General features: G+C 48.8%; 1 protein-coding gene across 1 annotated transcript in view; it reads right to left on the bottom strand.

Moving 5' to 3' along the window:
- The window catches only part of LOC144947799 (dystrophin-like), a 330156-nt gene that overhangs the window by 20004 nt on the left and 293926 nt on the right, over nucleotides 1-16226 (bottom strand). The window contains exons 41-45 of the mRNA XM_078877152.1: nucleotides 13504-13612; nucleotides 11854-12115; nucleotides 9688-9773; nucleotides 8005-8165; nucleotides 2932-3098 (exon numbers count right to left, since the gene is read on the bottom strand). Of these exons, the coding sequence (XP_078733278.1) occupies nucleotides 2932-3098; nucleotides 8005-8165; nucleotides 9688-9773; nucleotides 11854-12115; nucleotides 13504-13612 (785 nt within the window). The remainder of the gene's footprint in view (nucleotides 1-2931; nucleotides 3099-8004; nucleotides 8166-9687; nucleotides 9774-11853; nucleotides 12116-13503; nucleotides 13613-16226) is intronic.

Raw genomic sequence — 16226 nt, 5'->3', positions numbered from 1 at the left:
AGTCCACTGCTAAAGGACTTCGGGTGAATGTGAAAACAACACGTATTGATGTGTCAAATAACGAACCGCAAACTCAGAGCCATTCAGGCGGAGGGATACTTCTACACAGGTGGCTCTTATTTACATTCCTGAGTAGCCGAGGTCTTAAATCTGCGGCAATGAAACCTTGTACGTGGTGGGACCTATGCGGCCAGCGGGGTGAACTTTATAGTGGAGAGGGGGTCAAGAAAATTCCTTGCGCGAGACCTCTGGCTGTCGTTTGGAAGCCGACCGCACGCACATGAAAAAAAAAAAGTAGAAAAGTGTACGTGGCATATGTGTATACGAACGGGCCAGCCCAGAGGGTTTTCTTTACCAGGTAAGGCCCACTGAGCTACGTAGCTCTTTTTCAGAAGTGACTTGGCCACAAATGATAGCTCAACGAAGTGGTTTATCACGCAGAAATGTGTAGCAGGAAATGTGTGTACTCTAAATGCACGCTTCTAAATGTGGAGGGAAAAACCGGAGGACCAGGAGAAAAATCCACACGACCGCGGGGAGAGAGAGACACGCACACTCCAAATATACAGCAGGCGCCAGGGTCGGGATCGAACCCACGAGCTCCTGTAGACCAGGCGAGGGAGTTAACATCTCGCCGCTGTGGCACCCTTCTCCACAGTGTGGGTCATGGGGGCTGTTTGACCATGCTTCACCATGCTAGTAGTCAGTGTGGGAGGTGGGGGGGTGAAGGAGGGAAGCGCAGATGATGACAACGTAGTTCCACCATGTCCAATAACGCCGCCAGTGCATGGTGGTGATCGCCCTTGCTAGCACTATCCAGGCCCAGCCCTGCTTCGTGTCCGAGATCTGACGAGATCGGGCACATTCAGCAGCGTTTCATTGTTTACGCATTCAATCTAACGTTTAAACGGAGTTCAAATATTAAGTCGAAATATTACAGTAAAAGTTATGTGCAACTCGTTATATTATTATCATATGATTACACTGCAAAATAAAAATGTTTTTATAATAATAATAATACTAATTTACAGGACTTTGTCGGTCCACTGCTGGATGACCGTCTTCCCAACTGGTCAGTGCCGGTTAGTGAAGTGAATGGGGCCCCACGACCAGATCAGATATCACTTGCCACCGATACTAGCCATAGCTGGGAATCGAACTCAGGTCGCGTTCGCATTGCAGTACGCCAACCAAAGAGTCACCCACCCATTAAAAAGCCTGATTCGTGCCGCACATGAATATTGCGTTTTCATTAATTTTCGTGGCCGATGCACCTTCATGCTGTCACACCCCTGGCTCATTCCCGATGCTCTCGAAAGCTCCGCTCATAAATAACTGGTTCTTCCCACAGAAAACTCTGCCAAGCATGTTTCAAAGGGCTGGTTATCTACGCCGTTCGCAGAATCGCACGTACGCATCCAGTGGCCATGAAAAATTCTGGGATTAATATTTTTAAGCGTCAACGAACCGAAAGAGATAAATAAACGGAGTGCATACATCATCGAGTGCTGACGGTGATGTCATGAACACATCAGAGGAGCACGTGTGCTTAAACTGCAGTTCACATGGCCATGCTCGCTGGCCGGCGGCTTAACTAACACACGCGCTCACATATCTCGCACGCACACACGAGCACTCTCTCTCCCCGTGCGCACGCACACACACACAAAGACAAAGATCCCCCGTGTAGCCTTAACAGACTGTAGGGGCAAGTGCTGTTAGCGAGCACCTATGAAAGCCGCAACGGTACACGAGGGGGTGGGTGGCCAGCACCACGCCCGGCCGCCTTTGTCTCCCTAGTGGTGATGTTTACACATCGCACCAGGTACTCATTTGAGGCTGAGTCGACCTAGGGGAGGCCCAGGACCGGTTCACATAATCGTCGCTGGTGTTGGCCGTGAGCGGGAATCGAACTCGGGTGGCCGAGTTCATAGCGCAGCGCGCTAACCGCTACACTATCGCTCCCCATACACACACGCACACACACGCAGATTTCTAAAGCACGGGCCGACAAACTACTGTTTACAAAAATGTCACTTTGGAGACGCGAAAAAAGATGTTCACCCGCTCTTCTTCCCGCCTCAGATAATGACGAGACTCCTCAGACCGCCAATTGCCCTCGGCATTCCTGGAAACAAATGAGCGCTTTGTACCAGCCACCTCATAGCGTTTACGAATACGCAGGGATGTCCATTATTATTGTATATATTTTTGAATGCATCACACTCTGAATTTATAAGATTCCTCCAGTAAAACGGAATATTCTGATTCTAGAAGAAGGTAAAGGTGCAGCAATGCAATTGTTTGCTCCAGCAATTGCGCGTGGAGGGACTTGGCAAGAGTAGGCTGTAGAGAGCCGCTCCCCATGGGGTCATATTTGGCCTACTCTTCCACGCCGGAAGAGGTGACCTGCAAATTGACTGCTGTTGTACCACATTTGAGCTGCTGGGTGAAATGGGTTGGGCAGATTAAATAACCTTTGCTCGATAGTTTCAACCGCCATGCCAGGCAACAGCATGGAGCCATAAGAGGTTTTTGTTGGGTTATATCGCGTAAATACAAATGTTTTCGTTAAACCCGCCACCACCCGACACAGCCAATTAGTGAGGTTTGTCACGTAAACAAAACGTGCCAATTCGTTACGAGTTCAACAAACCGGTTGTGTTGGAGATTAAAACCCCCAACATTTACAATTCGAGCAACCATGATGTTACGCCGGTAATTACAACCAGCCTCATCAGGCGACAGGCAGCATGAAACTGGCGGCCTTTGGATTGCAAATCCAGCCCGCTAACCGTTACCCTTACAATGCTACAAAACCCCTCCTCGATTTCCTCTGGCGTCTCGGATAATTATCAGAGCTGCGCGTCTGCAGAGGCGCAGCTGAAAGCATCAACGACGGTGGTGACCGACTTCGTTTTGGGCTCTGACCGGAAGCCGACGATGGGGCACTCCTTGCAGATGTTGCACTTGGCCTGGTGCTTGGCAGTCTCAGAGGCAGCGACGCGGTGCAGCACGGGCAGCCACACGAGGGACTGCGGCTCCAGTTTCATCCACTCGAGGAAGCGGCCCACCTCCACCATATCACGGCTGTTGGCCTACATGGGATGGACGGGGGGGCGGGCGAGGGTGATGGCACAGCGGCATCAGTGTGATTGGCGTGGGCCCTGGTGCAAATACATACTTGGGAACACTGTTCAATTTCCCACCTCTCTTAAAACTATTTTTTTATTTCACCAGGTAGGGCTCACTAAGAGCTGTGTAGCTTGTTTTCAGAAGCGACCTGGCCACAAATCAAAGCTCAACGAAGTGGCTTATCACGTAGCAGGGCGGGGTTCGTCCACTGGGGGCGCTGGGGCAAGCAGTTCGAGATGAGAAGTATTTTTTCTAAGAAAAATACTTTTCTATGTTTTGTTGTGTGTCAAACAAAATAAAAAGTGTAATGGTTCTTTCAACGTGAACTGCCTAATGAAGGTAACATGTTAAGTTGTTAATATTAGAAATCGCTGCAACATTGCAGATTTGTGCTTAGGGGAGGTCTCGGGGCGGCTGTGAATGCGTCCTCCGAGTGAGAGATGTCCCCTTCGTTCGTCGCGATGAGCTCCTAGCATTGTAGCCACGCTGTGTGAGACCCATTCAGGGCGGGGAAAGAGACGCCCGTGGCTGTAATGAGACGAGGTCACGACTTTAGGTTGCGCTGTGCAAATGTAGCAGGTCACGGCTTTTTGCAGTGTCAAAGGGGTTGTGTAATGTGGACTTGAGGGTCATGGGGACAACATTTGAGTGCTTTGTTGATTTGTTTCGTGCTGTTTATGAATGCCTACCGTTGGTAGACAAGACAGTTACATCACTTTCACGGGAAGGCCAAAAAACACGACGAGGTTGTTCTTAATTAGAACACCACATTTTCAGAGGTCACTCACATCAGCCCCACCTAGTGGAGATGTCACGAGCCGCCACTGTCACGTAGAGTTTTTTAAGTGCGTATATATAAGCCAAATACTAAATGCACGATTCTAAAAGTGGAGGTAAAAACCGGAGGACCCAGAGAAAAATCCACACGACCAAGTTGAGAGAGACACGCAAAATCCAAATATACAGGCATCAGGGTCGATATTGAAACCCCCGACCTCCTGTATACCAGGTGCGGTAGTTAACATCTTGTCACCGTGGGCGCCACGGTGGCAAGGTTATCTTCATCTTTATCCGTGGCGAGGTTATCCTCATAGCCCCGGTGACTGGGTCACTCCGGCCCGTGGGCCTCAGTGAAGTTAATTGTCGTCGTGGTCATCATCACGTGACGATTTATTGCAGGATGGTGAGAGCTGATGAAGATGTGGTGCTCATGGATCACTAGAAGGAGAGATAAGAACAAGGGCTGGATGGCTGAAATGGCGAGAGATGACTGGTGTGGTGTAGTGTATAGTGCAGTGTATAATGTAGTGTATAGTGCAGTCTATAGTACAAGACTGTGGTGAGGCCGGTGCTGTTGTACGGGGCCGAGTGCTGGGACACAAGATAGAGGGGAGGGACCAAGCTAAGGCAGTCACAGAGATGAGGATGTTGCGGTGGATGTTGGGTTTAACAAGGAAGGACAGGGTGAGAAATTAAGAAGTGAGAGGAAGCCTCAAGGTGGTAGAAATCACAGAGAAGATGAGAGAGAGAGAGAAAAGGCTGCGGGTGTGGTTCGGTCATGTGGAGAGACAACAGGAGAATGATGTGGGTCAGAAGGTGTAAGAGATGCAAGTGGAAGGAAAGAGATCAAGAGGAAGGCAAAGGAAGAGGTGGGGCGATGTGGTGCGATTGGACATGGTGGCCCCGAGGAGCGGAAAGAGAGATGGGGCAGGATAGGGCTGCGTGGAGAAGGTTGGCAAGGACAAACGCATGGAAGGAGGAGGAGGAGGTGAGAGATGATGATGGATTGCGGAGGTCTTCAACCAGCAGTGGGTTGATAAAAGCCCATGATGATTCGTACCGTGCCTCTGATGCAAGACATCTCAAGTCACTCGAGAAAAAGGGGTATTGGAGATGGTAACAAAAGAGCTACTCGGCAAGGTCGTGATTGCACGGCAAATACAACGTGGAAAAAGCACATTCCTGCGGAGGGAGCTGGTAGGAACGTTGGGTTGCTCCGTCAATGGCCAGGGTCAACGGCGGCGTGGTGTATTCCACAAATATGGCCGACTGTGAGGGCGGGCACAAGCCGGCGTGAGTAGGTTAAACGTTGAGTTTTATAAGGGCACCACGGGGTGACCAGCCCCTCCACACCCAGCCCCACCCCTCCCACCCCCTACCCAGCCCCACCCAGCCCCTCTCCACCCTCCCCTCTCCACCCAGCCCCACCCCTCCCATTTTTGGATGCACGACGGATGGACGGACACAATAATCCCCTGTGGGCTGGTGGAACCAGGTGGTTCCTACCAGTATTAATAGAAAAAACTGAAAAGTTCAAGTGTGCTTAAGACACGGTTCAGGGTAGCTGTCGCGTGTGCGCCGCCTGTCCACTCGATAGCTATGCCACTGGATTGGGTCAAAGTCCGTCCATTCAATCATTTACTCATTTGCTCATTCATTTAAGAGTTGAAGGTTATTAATCATTGTCCATAAAAAAAATCCCGAGTTGTCCCAGGAGGTCGATGCCCACTAAGAGTGGTGCAACAATTAATTGCTCAAAAATCGATGACTATACTCACTAATTAATTGTGCGCGTACAAATCAAGTACCGTACAACGATTATTTATGCAAATTTAATTGTACGTAGATATTGGGCTAAAACTAATCACCGAGCTTAAACTGGACTGTCGTGCACAGCGAGTTAACGCTCCCAGCGTAGACATTGGGATAGAACTAATCACCAAAATTTAACAGGGACTCTCTGTGCAGTGAGTGAACGCTCCCACCGTAGTCACCAAATGACTAAGCGTATGGGGCAAGCCATCGCATAAACAATTTTTTACTTCCCGTAATTTGCCCCCCTTTATTTTAACTCTGGCAGCCTTAATCTGATGATGCTGCATTGGAAAACGTAATTTGAAAACAGCGTGAAACGGAGCGCACTCACAGTAGGGGGTTGCGAATGGATGACTCCACCAAGTGTCCTTATAATGGGATTAGCATTTAATTGGTGGCAAAATACCAAAGCATAACAAAACAATGAGGAATAAAACATTTTTGTACGCGTAGGTTTTGTCATGTTTTCTTACGTGTTTTTATGCTCGTAAGATACATATTGTTTGATGAATACAAATTCCCAGCTATGAAAAATGGAATAACTGAAGTCTGTGAGCCGCATGGACAGGATTGGGCAAGGTCGCAGCTCCACCACCACTGTTCACCCACGCAACTGGAGAGACTTACCACTCGATTAAGAAACAACTACATCTATTCAAGAATGACAAAAAATGTTCTTGGTTCTTTCGGTAAAGTCACGTAGAAGGGAAGTAATAAAATAATAAAAATAAAACATAATAAAATAATATAATATAATAAAATAATATAATATTTTATTATGTTTTATTTAAAAATAAAACATAATAAAATAATATAATAAAATAATATAATATTTTATTATGTTTTATTTTTATTATTTTATTACTTCCCTTCTACGTGACTTTACCGAAAGAACCAAGAAGATGAATCCCTGCAGTCACGAAAGCTTTAAATCGAAATGACAAATTTGCCATGAAGATAGAAGAATTTAAGATTTTTTTTATGAAACAAGGGGAGCGCTGAAAAATGTAACAATCGCTGTGATGTGCACAAATCTCCGAATGTTCTTGCCAAGTTTCGGGTAACCCTATGTCCGATTCTCCCAATGCCATAATCATTTTCACTAAGAATTGGACCGTCTTCACAAGGGTTACCGTGACCCGCTCTTGCAGGCAGATGGACGGAGGTTAACGCATTAACGCTTTCGAACTTCGACGTAAAGTGTTAAAAAATAAAAACACGTAGGAAAACTTATTTTCTCCCGGACCCTTGGCTCATTTATCAACCGTTGACCCGACCCACCAGGCCCTGTCTGTGCGGGTTGCCTGGCGGATGGAAGAAGCCAAGGGAATGGCCCTGGGGCCTTCGTGGCTGCGGCAGATGGACAGCTGCTGTCCAGAGCTTGAAATGGGAAAGGGGATCTCTGGCTTAGGGGCACTCTGCCACGAGAGACACTTTGGTGTGACTTTGGTGTGACGTCGGTGGGTGTGTGTGTGTGGGGAGCGGTGGAGCAGCCGTTGTTGCGCTGCGGCTACGAATCCGGTGACCCGAGTTCGTATTCCCGCTCACCGCCACTGACAGCGGTGACGATTATTTGAACGGGTCCTGGGGCCTCCCCTAGGTCGACTCAGCCTCAAACGAGTACCTGGTGCGGTGTGTGAACATCGCCACTGGGGAGACAATGGCGGCCGGGCGCGGTGTTGGCCACCCACCCCCTCTCGTGTGCCGTGCCGGCCTTGATAGGTGCTCGCTAACAGCACTTGCTCCTACAGTCTGTTAAGGCTGTACGGGGGATCTTTGTCTTTGTCACGCTGCCAGTTATCTCAGTCGGTTAACCATAATGAAGCAACGTCACTGGCTTGTAACCGTTACATTTGTATCTGCTGCCGAGGTCTAACGATTAGCATGCTTGGGGGGACTCAGATTGCAGAAGTCGCCGATTAAATAAGATGCCCCTCCCAGGAGAAGCAGTTGAAGTGATGGTGCAAGTTTCTTGAATCTTCTTGGCCTCCGACCGCCCAGCAGTGTAGATGGGTAACACCGTTTGGTTTGTGGATCGGCAGGTCCGGGTGCGTTGGGGTCAAGTGTGGGCCCTCTCACCTCGTCGAAAGATGCCTTGCCTGCACGCAAGTGTAAGTTAAACACCCTCGAGAGGGCCTCTCCAGAGCTCCCCCCTCGTGGAGTCCCTGTTGCCGGCGGCGGCGTGAACAGGTAATTGCAGGGCTGCGCCTTAACATTTATTTACCCTTTCATGAACCGCGCGAAAGTGGTGGTGGTGGTCTCGGTGGAACGTACGAACTGGAAGCAGCTGCGCACGCTCGGCTCGATGTTGCTTCCCCCGAAGGAGGCCACCTCTCCGAGTTGCCGGGGAATCTGAATGGCCTCGTGCAGCAGCAGGCCCAGCTGCCTCTGGTCACAGCCGCCCCCGCCCGGGCCCGACACCTGCCGGAACAGGTCTGCACCAACAGCGACGACGGCCTCCGGTTAGCACGGTTGGCGATGTACGGTGCGAAAGAAGTTCAACGTACGTACCACAAACGAACAACAACAACAACAACTGTCTGAGGTTATGTAGGGTTCTTTGGCCTATATTTTACGGCGAGTCGCAGAAGGATGTTAGCTTGTGCCTGGCGGGTAATGTGACGCCGCGTGTCACCCGCACAGAAAGACATTACGACGTCGTACGACGACGTGACGTAACATCGGAACATGTGCACCCCCCCCTTGCCTTGAGATACTGCATCTCCCTCCTGGTCATCTCTCGCTCGCTTATCTCACTCAACCTTTATCGCCGGTCTACAACTCGCTCATCTCTCGTGCACGTCTCTCTCTCATCTCACCCATCTGTTTATCGTTTTGGACGGCCATAGTATTGGGGGCTACTCCAAGAGCCTTTGTGGGCTTGTCTCCATGTCTTGCTTATCTCTCCGTCATCTCGCGAATCTGTATCTCGTGTCTACTGCTATTTTACCTCTCTTGTTCATCTCTCTCTCATCTCACTAATCTATATCTCGTTATGTTTCGGTGGCCCAGAGAGCCTTTGTTGGCTAGATGTGGCCCGCTCGCCGTCAGATAAGGAATCCTGTCCGAATGTATGAAAGATGCAAATAATGCCAGACCGAACAGCAGCGGCCACCACCGAGTACAATTGCTAATGATGCATGCCATGCGTGCACGTGCTTCCGCCAGGCGCGTTCGTCTGTCACCGCTGATCACAGGTGCGTGAAGGATTCACGGCACATGACTCCATGGAGCCTGCATCAGAGGCGGTTACAATGATGAAAGCAACACAATATGCAGACTTAGTGGCCTTTTGCCAGACCACCGCTGCATGATGAGGGTCTCCCCGCGCCGTGCGGGTCGTGGGGGTTGTTACGTCACAATAATTAAGGAGACGGTGCTCAGTGCGGGTTTGCGAAGGTCGGGGGAGCACAGTAGCGGAAAAACAAACGTTTTCTCACGGTGGATTTTGCTGTACCGCAAAACTACAGCTCACCATGTATCCCCACAGCTTGCTATGCATGGTGGTCACCCGTCCGAGCACCATGCAGGCTCCACCTTTATTATTTTCCGAGTTCTGCCGAGCAGCACAACTACACGGTGGGGCGCCACAGTGGCGAGATGTTGACTCCCTCGCCTGGTATGTCGTGGGTTCAATCCTGACCCTGACGCCTGCTGTATATTTGGAGTTTGCAAGTCTCTCCCCGTGATTGCGTGGATTTTTCTCCGCGTCCTCCGGTTTTTCTCCCTCCACATTTAGAATCAATGTGCGCTTAGAGTGATTGGCTGCTGTTTTAAATTTCCACGCGATAAGCCGCTTTCTTTGAGCTATCATTTGTAGCTGGGTCGCTTCGGAAAAATAGCCATGTAGCTCAGTGGGCTTTACATTCCAAGATAAACATCGTAGAGAGATATATACTGACTGTAATAGCAATGAGAGGAGGCCAAAGCCAAGACGTTGTGTGCCTTGCAGCTCACATTTATACTTCTCTTCCAGCGGGGCCTTGGACAGGCAGATGAGCCCCACTTTAAGAGAAAGGGATCGGATTTTCCCCGTGCGGCTCCTGCAAACAACATCAGGGGAAACATTTAATGAAAAATTGACCCATCACAGCTGGCGGTACGGAACGTAGATAACATTAAGCTGTCTCGCGGTTAAAGAGTAAAAACGAAATAATGACACAATTGATTTTTATTGTTTGGGGAGGTTTTTTTTTCCGGTGTTTTGATTTAGTTCGAGGGATTAGGCATTATTATCTCGGACAGAACAGGTGCGGTATATATTAGCCGATCATCGTTTTATCACGAGACCGAACGCCCCGCTCAGACGTATAATCGGTGACTTGGTCTTCCTCATCCCTCCATGATCCACCAGCCCCCTACTGCCTAGCTCAGAGAACCACAGCTGCTAACGTCAGGCACGACACAAGAGGAGACGATGACAGCGTTTGTGTGTTTTCGAACACCCCGTGACCTTGAATGCAAACAGTTTCAAATTACGTCTGATCATCCCAGCAGCAATAACCTTCCCAATAAGACAATCTTCATTCGCACAACTGAAAAAAAACCCATGGGACCTTTTTGCCAGTTTCAAAGTATGAAAAATAAGAATAGGCTTAACCCTTTCTGGACATAAAATAGGTGTTAAAATTTTTCGATTTAAAGCTTTCGTGACTGCAGGGATTCATCTTCTTGGTTCTTTTGGTAAAGTCACGTAGAAGGGAAATAATACAATAATAAAAATGCGCTGTCTTCCCAACAGACCTGTTCTTCACCTGATGACGGCTGCTTGCGTTGTGGCCGAAACGTCGTGAGAATTTTATTATGTTTTATTTGTATTATTTTATTATTTCCCTTCTACGTGACTTTACCGAAAGAACCAAGAAGAAGGTGTTAAGATGTTCTTTTTGCAAGGAATCAAGTCTGCATTAACCATACGTACTTGCGGTGTGTACTGTTCGCCTTTTGGCATTCTCTGGTCTGACATTGGCGAGACTAGGCCATAAAGAAGGCCGTCTCTGGTGTAGGCCAAGCAGTTTCCAAGACAATGCATAAATAATTATCGACGTTTCTTTGCATGTTCACCACAAGTGCGTGTGATTAATGCAGACTTGATTCCTTGCAAAAGGTTTCTATTTGGTGTTCGAACATCTTAACACAACCGTTTTATTGCCAGACAGGCTAAAACCTAATCTTATTTTTGATACTGAAAAAAAAAACCCTTCCGATCGTCCCGGCCGGCAAAACTACGAGATGGATCTCCTCTGAACGGATGACCAACGGCCGGCTCGCAGTCGGAGGGGAGTCTTCTTAATGAACGGCCGCTTATTGGCCAAGTTGTTCAACAATGAATGACTTGCCCAGTGGTCCAGCGGCTGCATAATGGATTGCCGCTAAGCGATACACAAAAGTTCTCCTAATGCGCAGCTGTTAATCGACCGACAGGCCGTCTAACAAACGACCGGCTTCAGTGGCCCTGGAGCAGCCCGGCCCGTGCTCTCTGCAGTTGGCGTAGCGTGGTTTGGCATGGGCACTGGTTTAAAAAAAAAAATGGAAAAAAAGGTAAAGGTGCAGCCCTGTAATTGCTTTGTTCACGCCACTGCTGGTGGAAGAGTCTCCACTATATAGATGCTCTAGAGCGCCCTGTCTACAGGGTATTTTTGGCCTACTCTTCCACTCTTCCACACTGGCCAGGCGTCTTGGAAGAGGGGGGAGTACCCACACTTTACCCCACCACACACGCGAACTGCGAATAGACTCACCGTGGTGTTCCAAATTACACTGCTTTGGTGGACAGAGGGGGTTTAACAAACCTAGCCCATTGTTTTATCTACCACGCTGGGAGATCGAACTGCAGATCTCTGGATTGCGGGTCTAGCCTGCTAACCACTACACACCACACGGCAGCTTCAGGGCCCTGGTATAATGAATGACATTGCCCCCCCCCCGTCCAATTTTCCTCCTCCCCCACTCCCCAATCGTTCTCTTCATAGCCCAATTCCTGGGCCCCTCCCCGCCCCAACGGCCCCCCCTTCAGCGCCACGGGCTTCGGTGCAGTTGCACCGGGGTGGGGGTCTAGGCTGGAGGGGGGGGGGGTCCCGCACGCACGACAAGCTGCACGAAGCGGACCGTGCGAGGGCTCACGGGTCGTAGACGTTGAGGAGCCAGTTGAGGGCCATGTCGGTGCAGAGAGGCGCGGCGACGAGGCGCTGGCCCTGCCCGCTCTCCAGGCCGCCGTACAGCTCGGCGAGCAGGCGGCCCACCTCGGTGGCGCCCACCAGCCGCTCGTGGGGGCCTCCCCTCCCGCCGGGGCCCTTGCCGGCGCTCCCTCCGAGGCCCGGGGTGCGGGGGTCGGGGCCGCATTGCTCGAGCTGCGTCGTCAGCGCCCCCAGGCTCACCAAGTCCACTGGGAGTCGGGGGAGAGGGGGACAGCAGAGGTCGCAACCGGGTACCCGATACCCGTACCCTACCCAATACCCGGCTACCCGTACCCGGCCGGGGACGGGTAGCCGTTTGCGACCCTGGTGCGGCCGGGTACGGGTACGGGTACCCGTTTGCGACCCTGGTGCGGCCGGGTACGGGTAAGGAATCAAAACCCGTTTGCGACCTCTGGGGGACAGGCAGACCGCACCGTCACTACGTACGTCGATCAACGGATTCCCTTCGTTGCACGTGTGCGTCGAGCCCCTGTTGTCAGTCCACTGCTGGATGAGGAGGGCCTCCCTATGTCGTGTTGGTCGTGGGGGTTATTTGGGCCATGCTTCACTCTGCTGGTCAGTGTGGATTTATGAAGGTGGGGAGCATAGAAAGTTCCCTACAACAATACATTTTACCTGCACTTGCCCTCTGATGCTCTCCGTGTAGCCGCCTAAAGCACCCTGTTGTGCATGGAGGTCGCCCATCCAATCACTCTCCAGGCTCAAACCTGCTTAGCTTCTTTGAACGAAGATCAGGCGTATTCCAGGTTTTTATTGGTTAAAGGCTTAATATAGTCATAACTTCACTGCAGCATTTACCTCAATATAATTACTCGATTACGAATATATATCTTCAAAGCCTACACAATGCATTACAATCTATCATGGTGCATTGTGGGCCATAAACAATTACGCTAAATATATTTCACCATGTGAAACAAAACAACTTTTTTGGCCATCAGCTTTGGAGATTAATCTGTGCAAAGATGCGATTATGTATCTTGGTTGTGTGCTTTCACTTTCAAACAAACGTGATACGCACGGCCATCCATCCTGCTTTTCACCTCATGCACTGCTCATTGTGACGATCTAAACCCATCGGGATGCTGGACATTTCAGGCCGATGACGACTACAAAATCTCCTTGCTGTTGTCGTCTAAAACGTTTAACTTGTTAAATAAACAATCGCTGTGGCCCAATTCACATTAAAATTCCCAGCTGCCCTAACCTATGATTGTCATTCCAATCCATTGCGATGGTCAAAGTTTACTGGGAAATTGTTGACGATGTGTGTGCATATGTGTGTGTGTGCGCGTGTTTGCGTGTGTGTGTATGTGTGTGTATGTGTGTGTATGTGTGTATGTGTGTGTGTGTATGTGTGTGTGTGTATGTGCATATGTGTATGTGTGCATGTGCGTGTGTGTATGCGTGTATGTGTGTGTATGTGTGTGTGTGTGCGCGTGTTTGCGTGTGTGTGTGTATGTGTGTATGTGTATGTGTGTGTGTATGTGTGTGTGTGTATGTGTGTGTGTATGTGTGTATGTGTGTGTATGTGTGTGTGTGTGTATGTGTGTGTGCGTGCGTGTGTGGTACATACGACAGAGGGCTTTCTGTAGACGCCTCAGCTTCATTGCCGTCCGGTAAGCAGAAAACCGCACGCTGTTCAGGTCCGCTATGGACAATGAGAAACAGCGTGTGTGAAGCGGCTAAGAGGTCAGAGCGCTGAGCTGACACTGATTAATATCGAATTCAAATCCAGGCAGCTGCCGGCCATTAAACTGGGCTCCCAACTGTAGCGATTTCATGGTGTCAGCCTCGTCACCAATGATTGCACAAAAATCCCAATCACATTAAATTCGTTTACGCACGTAATTTGGGTAAATTCCAGCTCGGAGAATAAAAATTGATACCGGTTTGACCGCTTTGTCAAAAGCCTTTGCTCTCGGGTGACAGAGCTGGTGAGATAGTGCTGCCCCCCCCTTAACTGTGTGGACCAGAGGTCACGTGAAGGTAGCCCCTGTGATATCGACGGTTTGTTTGGTCGGGCGACGAGCATTCCTCTCGGTGGCAGGGCTGCGAGAGAACCGAACGGACTCACCGTCTCGTGGCAACGATGCCGAAAGTACACAATTGGGAGATGACGACGACGACAACAATAACTTCAAAAAAGAACATCATCGCAACTAGGCTCCAAGCATTGGGTGTGAAATTCTGATGAGAGGGCATGTAGCCGTCTAACAAAACTTCCACACACACACTTGCCAAATTTCTGCCAAATTGTAGGTCACCGCAATTATCCGAGCGCGAGTTTTCATGAATACGCAATGAGAGGTTTCCTGATCGTGTTCATCCATTACACAGACGAGTAATTAATCTGCCTGCAAACTGTCAGCATTTGAAGATGGGACACATATTAATGAGAGGCCATTCTTAGTAACACACTAATCACAGGCAAATTAACCTTAATTTCACACAAAGGGAAAAAATGTAACAAAATAATATTATAACTATTGAATTTTAACCGTAATGGCTCAGCCTCTGACAGCAGGCAATCCTATTACTCACTACAAATAAATTATTTATGAAAATAAACACTTTCAGAATATCTTGGGGACGTTTTTTTCCCTTTCTCCGCAGCCTCCGAAGAGAAGGCAAGGCGAGGACGGACGACGTCAAGGGCTTGCCGATCAAGGTGCTGCGCTCAGGGTCACATGGAGCGGCAGCTCGTACATAAGCCAGTGCCCGGATTCTCACCTGGCTCCTCTCTCAGCTCAATGGCCACACGTGGTTTTACGAGTCCTTTACAGGCTTGCAGCGATACAACATCCGTGATTTTATTAATTGTCATGAATCACGATGACAATTCTGATCCGTGCGATGTCTGCCCCTAAATATATGAGGCTCATTATTTTTTACTTGTTTCTCCGCGGACGTACGTGTCATGCGCGTCAGCATTAACACTTTTCCCAGTACTGTGATCATCACCTTGCTCTTCCGTTTGCCACTAATTTCCATTCCATATGACGTTGCCAAAGCTCTGTCTGGTCTACAGGTTGGGTCGGACAACTCTTCTTCTGAGCCTGAAATCAGATCAGTGCCATCTGCAAACCTAAGGTTGAAGAGATGTCTCTTCTTCCAAATGATACCGAACTGTGAAGGGGTCCAAGGGCATCTGGCATGATTTGTTCGAAATGCAAGTTGAATAGGCTCGAGCGGTACAGGACAACCTTGTCCTGTACCAGCTGTGATGGCAAGAGCCACTGTCTAATAGTGTTGTCCACCTGAAATGCATTATATGCATTACTGTAATGGTTGCATGCCAAATTAAATGTATTGTCAGTGTTCATTACACTAATGGGCCATTGAGTGCAACGGGACATTATTCCATGAGATTGAGGGCAGAGTGTCTTGTTATTTAAAGTAATAATAATATTAATAACGCTTTCCTACTTATCCAGAAAACCCTCAAGTGAGCTTCAAGACTCTTATTTCAGGAGTGTCCGTCTACATTGGTATGTGTGGCCAATTCCTTTAATGGAGCGTTTGACACGTGGTCAGAAACTGCAAACTGGAGTGCTTGGAGAAAACCCAAGCATAGGAATGGATAAGCGCTCACTGAGCCACCCCAGACGGATTCAATGATCTACTTGCTGCACTACCGTATCCTTACCAATTTGTTTTTTTATCAAACAACCCTTGCCACTGAAAAACTGTTCCACCATGGGATATACTTGTCACCGAATCATACAATTACCGAAATAAAGGGGGTGCAAACAAAATATATATTTTTAATTAAACAAGTTAAGAAATATCACTCATACCTACGCATGGATTATGCAATGCTTTCTAACATGCACTTGTGTTCAAGAGGCATTAGCTGTACGGAAGTCGACAGGTAGACGTCCGGATAGACACGAGTTTGCATTTCGAAAACAGTCCTTTTCCCTCCGGTTTGCATCTGCAAGTTTTTGCCAACCAACCAATTTTAGCCGATTCCTCCAGTAGGTTAAGTCGCTAAATAGCAAGACATCACCGCACGCTAAGTAATACTGGATAATCTTTACAACAGTTGTAGTGGAAAGACAGACGGACGAAAGGTTACTGGATAAACGGTTTCAACATTGAATTAGAAAAGTAAAAAATATACAAAATGAAATGTGAGAAGCTCCACCCTCTCGTTATACGGGAAGCAACAGCAGTAGAAAACTACACTTTTTGTTTACCAGGTAAGGCCCACTGAGCTATATAGCTCTTTATCAGAAGCGACCTGGCCACAACAAAAAGTGACACAATCAAAGTGGCTTATCATGTGGAAATGTA

The sequence above is a fragment of the Lampetra fluviatilis genome, chromosome 47, assembly GCF_964198595.1.
Source record: "Lampetra fluviatilis chromosome 47, kcLamFluv1.1, whole genome shotgun sequence".
NCBI classification, from domain to species: domain Eukaryota; kingdom Metazoa; phylum Chordata; class Hyperoartia; order Petromyzontiformes; family Petromyzontidae; genus Lampetra; species Lampetra fluviatilis.
The sequence above is the reverse complement of the archived record's forward strand: the minus strand, read 5'-3'. Positions and strand labels throughout refer to the sequence as shown.